At 35.5% G+C, this 12,696-nt stretch overlaps 1 protein-coding gene across 3 annotated transcripts in view; it reads right to left on the bottom strand.

Annotated features, from left to right (window-relative positions):
* The window catches only part of AGL (amylo-alpha-1,6-glucosidase and 4-alpha-glucanotransferase), a 78,865-nt gene that overhangs the window by 32,895 nt on the left and 33,274 nt on the right, over positions 1-12,696 (bottom strand). For all 3 annotated transcript variants that reach the window (XM_079102857.1, XM_079102859.1, XM_079102858.1), the window contains exons 18-21: positions 12,378-12,502; positions 12,176-12,288; positions 11,920-12,054; positions 9,256-9,386 (exon numbers count right to left, since the gene is read on the bottom strand). In XM_079102857.1, the coding sequence (XP_078958983.1) occupies positions 9,256-9,386; positions 11,920-12,054; positions 12,176-12,288; positions 12,378-12,502 (504 nt within the window). The remainder of the gene's footprint in view (positions 1-9,255; positions 9,387-11,919; positions 12,055-12,175; positions 12,289-12,377; positions 12,503-12,696) is intronic.

Below are 12,696 nucleotides of genomic sequence, written 5' to 3'. Positions count from 1 at the left end.
AATTCTCAATTAGATGCATTAGAATTTCTCTGTGTACATAGCAGATCTGTTATTACAATGAAATAACAAGTGCATTTCTTTTATCATTCAATTAGATAATCATAGCTTAGCTATTATGAATTATGCTGTTATAAACAATGATGTGCCTACATCACTGTAGTATGTTGATTTTAAATCCTTTAGATATATGCTAAGGAGGGGAACAGCTGAGTCAAATGGTAGTTTCATTTCTAGTTTTCTAAGGAATCTCCATTCTGCTTTCCAGAGTGGTTGCACCAATTTGTAGTCCCACCAACAATGTATAAGTGTACCCTTTCCCCCATATCCTCGCCAACATTTATTGCTACTTGTATTCTTGATAATTACCTTTCTGACTGGAGTGAAATGAAATCTCAGTGCCCTTTAAAAGACAAATGAATTTTTTAAAATGTGGTATATATACACTATGGAGTATTACTCAGTCATTAAGAAGAATGACTTTGTGACATCTGCCAGTAAATGATGGATCTGGAGACTGTTGTGCTAAATAAAATAAGCCAATTCTCAAAAACCAAAGTCAAATATTTTCTCTAATATGTTGAAGTTAACCTACAATAAGGTGGGGTGGTGGGGAGAAAAATAGAAGTTCAGTAGATAAGCAAAGGGGAATGGAGGGAAGGGAAAAGGGATAGGAAAAGAAAAGACAGTAGAATTAATCTCATATAATTTTCCTATGTACATATATGAATACATTACAGAGAATTCCAGCATCATGTACATCCACAACAATGAGGTCGTAATTAGAATAAGATATATTCCCTGATTGATAATTATATCAAAATACATTCTACTGTCCAAATAACTAAAAAGAACCAATAAAAATAAAAATTGAAAAAAAATCATTCCCACCTTATTAAAAATGTTATTTTGGTTTCAGTTATGTCAACTAAACTTATTCAGTTGGAATTTAATGAATTTTACTATGTATATGGCATATTTTGAGAAATAAATTTAACATAAAAAAGTTTTTCCTTCAAGGGGCTTATGATCTTTGGGAAATAAAGCTTAAAATACAAAAAATGTGGAAAGCAAGACAGTACAACATAACATTTCACATGTCCTAAAACTTTTATGAAAGATGAATGTTGCTCAGTAAGTGTTGTTATCACTGTTGAATAATGGAATGACATGATGAAAATAGTGTTTCAGGAAAGAGATCTGACAATGACCAAAGGGATGGAATGATATGTGGAAGAAGGAACAAGGGGTTGGGAAACTGGTTAGTTGGTTTGTAGAAAGGATACAGTCCTACTTACCTTGGATGGTAACTTTGGGAATAAAAAGGATATGGTATACCAAAGAGACTATGGAACAGAATCCACAAATCATAATTACTGATTATCACAGATGAAAGGAGCAGATGCAAAAATGGATTCCTAGATTACAACCTAACAGAATTCATAGCATTACAAGAAGGGAGTGTAAATTTGTTTAAGGGAGAGAAAGGTTAATGAAGTAGTTAAATTTGATTTAATTTGAGAATGCTTTTAACAACCTTTAGAAATAACCTATAGGTGGCTGAAATTATTAAATTACTACAGGGAAAAAAGATTGGTAAAATGTAAAAAAATAAATCAGATAAGGGCAATTATATTTTTAAAAGATAAGCAGAATCACTTTTTTTTTTTCCCCAGGGCCGAGGACTGAACTCATAGCCTTGCGTGTGCTAGGCAAGCACTCTGCCACTGAGCTAAATCCCCAACCCCTAGAATCACTCTTGAGAAGTGTAAAGAGAATTAGTAAAGAACCAGACTTAACTTTATGAAAGACAAAAGTCAGAAGACGAGCTTATAAAAGTGTGGTCTTTTTATTGAAGTAGAAGGAGTTCAACAGCTCAGAGTGAAAATGGAGTGGGACAACTGCTTCAAACAGCTAACACATACATTTGCTTACTACTCACAGAACAAAGCAGTTTGCATTGAAAATGAGAATGTTTTGCTAATAAATACAGTTCTCAGAAAAATTTATTAGAACTTATGTGTTTGATTTTGTAAGAGGTATAAAAGCTGGAGACAACCACAAAAAAGATAAAAATCTATAATCTTCTTTTTCAAGGTATAATCTACTTAGTAGAATTTTACAGTTAACAATGTCTGAGTGCCAATTATGAATGAGGTATTGTCTAAGTGTCTTAAATGTATTAATTCCCTTAATTCTATCCACAATCCCTTGTGGGAGATATTTTTATTAGCTCCATTTTTCAATGAGAAGACTGAACCGTAGAGAGTTTAACCACTCCAAGGTTATGTAGTTAGTCAGTAGAACTTAGGTCTAATTTTAAAGCCTGGTTCTTAAATGTAATGATAAACATTCACAAAAAGTTATAATTACCAAAATAAGGTAATATATTCCAAGTAGTATAGTAAATAAAGGTAATGGGTATCTGTCTGTAGAACAAAGATATTACTGCAAAAAGCAATAGTCTGTAAAGGTTCAGTAGGGCATGATGGTGGAAACCTGTAATCCCAGCAACTTGGGAGGCTGTGGTTGGAGGACTGCCAAGTTCAAGGCCAGCCTGGGCAACCTAGTGCAACTGTCTCAAAATAAAAAATAAAAAGGACAGGAGATATATAGCTCAGTGGTAGAGCACCCATGGGTTCAATCCTGATACTGCAATGAAGGTAATAATAAAAAAAAAAGAAAGGCTTTATAGAAGATGTAAGAATAAAACTGGCCCTTAAAGAAGGATTAGGTGGACAAAAAAATAGGAGTCAAAAGAGAGGCATGATAAATGGGCATTTCTCTCTCTCTCAGTGCTGGGAATCAAACCCGGGACCTTCAGCATTCTAGGTAAGTACTCTACCACTGAGCCATGTCCTTAGCCCTATAAGTTCTCTCTATAGGAGAAAACAAATATGAAAAAAACAACAAAAACCCAATTAGGGAGATCCAAGATGGCAGGCTAGAGGGTGACGGCATCTCCTGTCACTCCAGAACTTAGGATTCAAGATGGGGAGGTATTGAAAGACTCGGACCAACATAGAGCCACGGGGAGAGTTTCCTACCGGGTGAAGCTCGGCCTGGGCGGCAGGCCTGGACAGGGGGCAGCTTCTCGGAGCAGGGCAGGGCAGCGAGAGTCTTCCCCAAAAAGCCCTACTCCCTCCAGTGGCAGGTACATACATAGCCAGCTTCTTGGAGCAGGCCCGCCCAGTGAGAGCTTTTCCCGCGAGCAAACCCCAAGCCTTGAACCCAGCGGAGGACCCTGGCCCACAGGCAGCTTCTGGGACCAGGGAAGGACAGCAAGAGGCTTTCCGGAGCAGCCTGGCTCCCTCTGGCGGTGGCAGGCCCTGTCTACAACCAGCTTCTTGGAGCAGGCCCGCCCAGTGAGAGGATTTCCACACAGAACCAGCACTGAGACCTGGACCCAGTAGCGGGCTAGGGGCAGCTTTCTTCGGAAGCACTGCATTATCAAGTTCCTCCAAGACTTCAGGCTACTGAAGGATGGGAGGTGATATACTGGAAATCTACAGGGACACTATAAGCCAATAGAGGAAATCTGCAATATCTGAGTCCCACTGATATCTGACCAATATGAGAAAACAAGGGAAGAAAATGTCCCAAACAAACCTAGATACTATATCAATAAAACACAATGACAGCACAGCAGAAGAAATGTCAGAAAGGGAGTTCAGAATGTACATAATTAAAACAATCAGGGAAGCAAAAGAGGAGATGAAAGAGCAAATGCAGGCATTGAATGATGAGATGAAAGAGCAAATGCAGGCATTAAATGATCGCACCAATCAATGGTTAAAAGAGCAAGTACGGGAAGCAAGAGATCATTTCAATAAAGAGTTAGAGTTCAGTTATTTCTGAAAAATAACCAAACAGAAATCCTTGAAATGAAGGAAACAATAAACCAAGTTAAAAACTCCATAGATAGCATAACCAATAGGATAGAACACCTGGAAGACAGAACCACAGACACTGAAGACAAAATATTTAATCTTGAAAACAAAATTGACCACAAAGAGAAGATGAAAAGAAATCAGAAACAGAATTTACAAGATTAATGGGATATTATGAAAAGGTCAAATTTAAGAATTACTGGGATTGAGGAAGACTTAGAGAAACAAACCAAAGGAATGAACAATCTATTCAATGAAATAATATCAGAAAATTTCCCAAATCTGAAGAATGAAATGGAAAACCAGGTACAAGAGGCTTATAGGACTCGAAATATACAAAATTACAACAGACCCACACCAAGGCACATTATTATGAAAATACCTAACATACAAAATAAACACAGAATTTTAAAGGCTGTGAGAGAAAAGAACCAAATTACATTCACGGGGAAACCAATACAGATATCAGCAGATTTTTCAATCTATACCCTAAAAGCTAGAAGGGCCTGGAACAACATTTACCAAGCCATGAAAGAAAACGGACACCAACCAAGAATCTTATACCCAGCAAAACTTACTTTCAGATTTGATGACAAAATAAAATCCTTCCATGATAAACAAAAGCTAAAGGAATTTACAAAAAGAAAGCTGGCATTACAAAACATTCTCAGCAAAATATTCCATGAGGAAGAGATGAAAAACAACGATGCAAATCAGCAAGGAGAAGAACTAGCCTACAGGAACAGCCAAATAAAGGATAAACCAAGTCGTGTCAAAAAACAAAAATGAGTCAAATGACTGGGAATACAAATCATATCACAATAATAACCCTGAATGTTAATGGCCTGAACTCATCAATCAAAAGACATAGACTGGCAGATTGGATTAAAAAGAAAAATCCAACAATATGCTCCCTGCAAGAGACTCGTCTCATAGAAAGAGATACCCATAGACTAAAGGCGAAAGGATGAGAAAAAACATACCATGCACATGGACACAGCAAAAAAAGCTGGAGTATCCATCCTCATTTCATATAAAGTGGACTTCAAGCAAAAACTAGTCAGAAGGGATAAAGAAGGACATTACATACTGCTTAAGGGAAGCATAAATCAGCAAGACATAACAATCATAAATATCTATGCCCCAAACATTGGCTCATCCATGTACGTCAAACAGATCCTTCTCAATTCCAGAAATCAAATAGACCACAACACAATAATACTAGGTGATTTTAACACACCTCTTTCACCATTGGATAGATCTTCCAAACAAAAATTGAATAAAGAAACTATAGAGCTCAATAACACAATCAACAATTTAGACTTAATGGACATATATAGAATATACCATCCAACAAAGAACGAATACACTTTCTTCTCAGCAGCACATGGATCCTTCTCTAAAATAGACCATATTTTATGCCACAAAGCTACTGTTAGCAAATACAAGAAGGTAGAGATACTACCTTGTACTCTATCAGATCATAATGGATTGAAATTAGAAATAAATGACAGAATAAAAAACAGAAACTTCTCCAACACCTGGAGAATAAATAATACGCTATTATATGATGAATGCATAACAGAAGACATCAGGAGGGAAATAAAAAAATTCTTAAAAGTAAACGAGAACAAAGACATCATATCAAAATCTCTGGGACGCTATGAAAGCAGTACTTAGAGGAAGATTTATTTCATGGGGCGTATTCAACAAAAGAAGTAAAAATCAACAAATAAACGACTTAACACTACAGCTCAAAGCCTTAGAAAAAGAAGAGCAGACCAACATCAAAAGTAGTAGAAGACAGGAAATAGTTAAAATCAGAGCTGAAATCAATGAAATTGAAACAAAAGAAACAATTGGAAAAACTGACAAAATAAATAGTTTGTTCTTTGAAAAAGTAAACAAAATTGATAAACCCTTAGCCATACTAACAAAGAGAAGAAGAGAGAAAACTCAAATTACTAATATTCAGAATAAACAAGGAAATATCACAACAGACACGAGTGAAATACAAAACATAATTAAAAGCTATTTTGAAAATCTATACTCCAACAAAACAGAAAACCTCGAAGACATCAACAAGTTTCTAGAGACATATGAACTACCCAAACTGAATTAGGAGAAGATACACAAGTTAAATACACTAATTTCAAGCAATGAAATAGAAGAAGTCATCAAAAGCCTACCAACAAGGAAAATTCCGGGACCAGATGAGTTATCAGTCAAGTTCTACAAAACCTTTAAAGAAGAGCTCATTCCAATACTCCTCAAAGTAGTCCATGAAATAGAAGAGGAGGGAACCCTCCCAAACTCATTCTATGAAGCCAATATCACCCTGATGTCTAAACCAGACAGAGACACTTTGAGGAAAGAAAATTTCAGACCAATATCCTTAATGAACATTGACGCAAAAATTCTCAACAAAATTTCAGCAAATCACATACAAAAATATATTAAAAAGATAGTGCACCACGATCAAGTGGGTTTTATCCCAGGGATGCAAGGTTGGTTCAACATCCGGAAATCAATAAATATCATTCACCCTATCAAGAGACTTAAAGTTAAGAATCACATGATTATTTCAATAGATGCAGAAAAAGCATTCGATAAAATACAGTATCACTTCATGCTCAAAACACTAGAAAAATAGGAATAGTGGGAACATTCCTTAACATTGTAAAGGCCATATATGCTCAGCCCATGGCCAACATCATTCTAAATGGTGGAAAACTGAAAGCATTCCCCCTAAAAACTGGAACAAGGCAGGGATGCCCTTTTTCACCACTTCTATTCAACATTGTCCTTGAAACTCTAGCCAGAGCAATTAGACAAACCAAAAAAATTAAAGGGATATGAATAGGAAAAGAAGAACTCAAACTATTCCTGTTCACTGATGACATGATTATATATTTAGAGGAATCTGGAAATTCCACCAGAACACTTTTAGAACTCATAAGTGAATTCAGTGACGTATCAGGTTACAAGATCAATGCTCATAAATCCAATGCATTTTTATACATAAGTGATGAATATTCAGAAAGAGAAGTTAGGAAAACCACCCCATTCACAATGGCCTCGAAAAAAATAAAATACTTGGGAATCAATCTCACAAAAGAGGTGAAAGACCTCTACAATGAGAACTACAGAACATTAAAGAAAGAAATTAAAGAAAACCTTAGAAGATGGAAAGATCTCCCATGCTCTTGGATAGGCAGAATTAATATTGTCAAAATGGCCATACTTCCTAAAGTGCTATACAGATTCAATGCAATTCCAATTGAAATATCAATGATGTACCTTACAGAAATAGAGCAAGCAATCATGAAATTCATCTGGAAGAATAAGAAACTCAGAATATCTAAAGCAATCCTTAGCAGGAAGAGTGAAGCAGGGGTATTGCAATACCAGATCTTCAACTCTACTACAAAGCAATAGTAACAAAAACAGCATGGTATTGGTACCAAAATAGACAGGTAGGATCAATGGTACAGAAATGAGGACGTGGACACAAACTCAAATAATTTAATACAATTTTCTCATACTAGACAAAGGTGCCAAAATTATGCAATGGAGAAAAGATAGCCTCTTCAACAAATGGTGCTGGGAAAACTGGACATCCATATGCAACAGAATGAAATTAAACCCCTATCTCTCACCCTGCACAAAAATCAACTCACAATGGATCAAAGACCTCAGAATCAGACTCAACTCAAGACGGATCAAGGACCTTGGAATCAGACCAGAGACCCTGCATCTTATAGAAGAAAAAGTAGGTCCAAATCTTCAACATGTCGACTTAGGATCAGACTTCCTTAACAGGATTCCCACAGCACAAGAAATAAAAGCAAAAATCAACAACTGGGATAGATTAAAACTAAAAAGCTTTCTCTCAGCAAAGGAAACTATCAGCCATGTGAAGAGAGAGCCTACAGAATGGGAGAAAATCTTTGCCACTCATACTTCAGATAGAGCGCTTATTTCCAGAATCTATAAAAAACTCAAAAAACTCTACACCAAGAATACAAATAATCCAATCCACAAATGAGCTAAGGAAATGAACAGACACTTCACAGAAGAAGATCTACAAGCAATCAACAGATATATGAAAAAATGTTCAACATCTCTAGTAATAAAAGAAATGCAAATCAAAACTACCCTAAGATTCCATCTTACCCCAATTAGAATGGTGATCATCAAGAACACAAGCAACAATAGTTGTTGGCGAGGATATGGAGAAAAAGGTACACTCAAACATTGCTGGTGGGGTTGCAAATTAGTGCAGTCACTCTGGAAAGCAGTATGGAGATTCCTCCGAAAGCTTGGAATGGACCCACCATGTGACCCAGCTATCCCACTCCTTGGCCTTACCCAAAGGACTTAAAATCAGCATACTACAGAGATACAGCCACATCAATGTTCATAGCTGCTCAATTCACAATAGCCAGATTGTGGAACCAACCTAGATGTCCTTCAATTGATGAATGGATAAAGAACTGTGGTATATATATACAATGGAATATTACTCAGACATAAAGAATGATATAATTATAGCATTTGCAGGCAAATGGATGAAATTGGAGAATATCATGCTAAGTGAGATAAGCCAATCTCAAAAAACCAAAGTACGAATGATCTCACTGATAAGTGGATGATGACACATAATAGGGGGTGGGAGGGTGGCAAGAATGGAGGAAGGAAGGACTGGATAGAGGGAAAAGAGGGGTGGGAGGGGTAGGGGGAAGGAAAAAAATAACAGAATGAATCAAACAACATTACCCTATGTAAATTTATGATTACACAAATGGTATGACTTTACTCCATGTACAAACAGAGAAACAACAACATATATCCCATTTGTTTACAATAAAAAAAAAAAATCCAATTAGTCCAATTAGATGAAGACGGAAAAGGAATGTGTTATACTTATAATCCAGTTTCTTTTGGAGTCTAAACAAATATATTTTGCTTTTTAAACATAATAAACCAAGTCAAGAAATATTAACTAAGGTCAAAGTATATTTAAGAGTTATAAATGATCTGAATGAATGACACAGACCAGTAATTCTAGGTATTATTTACTGAATGAATACTTCTTGCTACACCCTGATTTTAGTGTTTTACTTGAATGATTCTTTTTACTCCTCACGGAAGCCTTCTGAGTTTGTCAATATTATTCACATCTTACTGAGGCAGAAACTGGGACACAGAGAGAGTATGTTACTCCCCAAAGGCCAATGAGCATGGAGCAGAGTCACAGTTTGAACCCAGGCAGTCGCACTCTCAGCCCATACTCACTCTTAGTTCTGTGAAGAAAACAGCATATAAAGGAAAAATGAGAAGCTTGTGTACCCTTATACTTGCTTACCTTGAAGACCTGCATATTTAAGGGATGACCAGTTTGGTATGTCATAGCAACCTCCACCATCTTCCTGTTCTTCTGATTCACATCGGTAAAGTATCTGATTTAGCTCAGCCAAAGTTAATTTGGAGGCAATACTAAGAATTGAAAAACAAAGATAACTGGTTAAATATACTGAATTTTACTTGCTATTAATAAAAGCAAAAGAATAAAACCTGCATTATAAAGTGTCTTAGCAATATACATTTTAGGATTCCAATATTAAAATAAACATCATAAATATGCTATAAACAGAAATCAAGGAGCACAAGATGCTAGAGATTAAGTTACAACTAATATTACTCCAAGACCAAGGACATGATTAAAGTATCACATTTTATTGATTGAAAGCATGATGGAGCCAGGTGTGGTGGTGCACACCTGTAATCCCAGTGGCTCAGGAGACTAAGGCAAGAGGATCTCAAATTCAAGGCCAGCCTCAGAAATTCAGCAAGGCCCTAAGCAACTTAGTGAGACCCTGTCTCAAAATAAAACATAAAAAGGCCTGGGGATGTGGCTCAGTGGTAAAGCACCCCTGAATTCAATCTCTAGAATTAGGGGGGTAAATGATGCAAAGATCTTTTGGTTTTTACATCCTTTATTTGATAAATCTGTTTTGCAGTCCTTCCAGTTAGACTTAGTTTTTTCCCTGATAAGTGTGACATCAAGAACTTTCATGCCATTTATCTTAAAACTCGAAATACCTATCAAAGGACCAGTAAAGGGACAATCAAAAGTCAAAATTAATCAACTACGCAGTCTCTGCCTTTGTATTTCTCTCCTTGAACTTTCTTTTAAGTTACACTGCCCCTCAGCTTTGTTATTCAAAGAACCAGGATGTTCTCAGAAAAAAAAAGATGTTTCTTGGTGATGGTTAGAGGAAAGTCTGTCATGGTCTTGATTTCCCTTCATTGAACTGGCAGTGAGACTGTATAACTGACTGCAACTAAATACAACTGAAGCTGTATTTTCTTGTACTTCCCGTTGCTCAGGTGACTTCATTTTCTATAACTGCCATTTTATGTGAACACATATCCTCTTTCCTTCTTTCTCTTTTTGTTCTGTCGTGGCTTACAGAATGGTGAGCTGTGCTTTGTCCCTGTCTCAGTCTCCCTCTTCACATCTATATTTCATGAATCAAGACTGAACATTTGCAGCCTCAGTACCAATCTGATTCTACGACATTATTTTTCAACATGTAGCCAGTGGACTCCTTCCATAAGAATAACTTGGAAAACTGTATAGAAGGCAGATTTCTTGCCTTGCCCTGAGATAATCAGATTAGGTTCAAGGGGGAATGTGTATTTTATAAGCATTATACAGAAACATACAGATATTTCATTGCAGATTGAATTTACTTTTTTAGCAACTACTTTGCTAAGAATGGTTTGAATTAAGGGTTAATGTCATCAATGAATAAATGCTCTCATAAAACAAGAAAAAACTTAACACTTTAGAAAATGGACTAATACATAAAATGACATTTCACCAGATAAACAGAAATGGACAAAAACTTAATTAATATTTTGAGATGTTATTTTAAAGTATTTTATGTTGCATATTTACCAATTTAATTAGTAATAACTAACATTCACGATCACTTACTGAATGTTAAAAACTATGTGTTTTACATGAATGATTATCACAACTCTCCATAACAGCACCATGTCTTGTTTCTTATAGCTAGTAAGAACCCAGAAAAATAAATCTAACCCTGTCTGGTTCTATACTTCAGCTCTTAATACTACACTACAATAATATATATTCAGTATTGGTTAGGATGGACACTCTTACACTGAGCTGAATATTCTCATTAATACAATCTTCCTGGAGGACACTTGGCAGTATGCAATAAAAGACACAATCATATAATGCAGTCTAAACCCAAAATTTAATTTCTGGAAACATCCTCGAAAGAATGACAGCAAACACACCAAGCCCTCAGGCATCCTGTTATAAGTGATTTGTATTTGCCTTATTTAACCCTTACAAAACCTAAGAGGTAGGTACTATTTACTATAAGCCCTTTTTCCCAGTGAGAAAATGAGTTAAATAAAGTGCTTAATAACTTGTCCAAAATCATCTTTATTGACTGGGATGAAGCTGTAATTGAATCTCGGTCTAAACTTCTAAACCCATATTATTCAGTACTATGTGGAACACATAGAAAGTGAATAATTAAGGATTTATTCAAAGAAGAATGCATCAAGACATAAATAATAGGGAATAATTACAGCATTCTAGATGTCCAAAATAGAAAATGATTGAGTAAATTGTGGTACAGCCATATAACAGAATAATATTTAGACATTTAAAGAAATGATGTGGTAAGGGGTGTGATGTATAGAACTTAGTCTCGGTTCAATAAAATTGTGTGTGTGTGTCTGCATATGTAGGCATGGATGTATCCATACTCAAAGAGAAAGACTGCACAAGCATGGGAAAGCATACATGTGAGACCCACATGAATAATAGCATAATAGGATAACAACAGCTGATGATGATATTACTGGTCCTTGGGCCACACATTGAGTAGTAAGGACTGAGAGGACCCTTAAAACTACTTAATTCAAGACAGCAGAAACTCACCAATTATTAAAGTGTTAAATCTATAAAATAAGGCATACTTACGAAGCAAAAGGGATTTTTAATATAGGATCTGCGTTGTCAACAACAAGGCTCCCAGATTTAAAGTGAGGACTGAACTGTGTCAGATGATTTCGAAGAATTCCAACAGCAACTTGTGCATGTGGATCAAGACTAACTCTGAATAATGTTAATAAAAAAAAATGGTTGATTTTTAGGAGTGATTTATTCAAAGTTAACAGGATATACAAACTGTTTTAAATATAAGTAAAGTCAACAATCTGAACTCTAATTAACATACCTGAATATAATAACACTTCCTGGAGACAAGTTTTCAAATTCTATTTCTTGAATATATTCATTGGGCCCTTTTGTGGCAACTCCAGCTTGTTTAACAATTTTACTTTCATTAAGCTTGAAAACGATTATGAAAATCCATTCAACAAATAATTCTCATGACCTCAAAATATTCAACATAGTAGAAAGAAGAGTATCTCAAATACCTGAATATGTTCTTTAATTTCTACTGTGATATTTGGCATTCCATTGATTGACTTTTCATCCTTCCTATAAGGTTTTGTATTTCTCTCAATAGTTCTGGCTTCAAGAACTACTTCTTCAATTTTGCCTATAAATACATAAAAAATTTAACAAAAAATTCTTCCTAGTGTACATTCAAAATTTAAATGAGAATATTACTAACCATTATATATTTTATTAAAAATTGAATAACAAAATACAGTTAAAATCACAATTTGTAGACTAACAGATGGAAATATTTTAAGAATCATCACTGACTAAAACAAAACCTGTGATAATACT

The sequence above is a fragment of the Sciurus vulgaris genome (genome assembly GCF_902686455.1).
Source record: "Sciurus vulgaris genome assembly, chromosome: 1".
Taxonomy (NCBI): Eukaryota; Metazoa; Chordata; class Mammalia; order Rodentia; family Sciuridae; genus Sciurus; species Sciurus vulgaris.
Note: the sequence above shows the minus strand (reverse complement) of the source record. Positions and strands in the feature narration are given on the sequence as shown.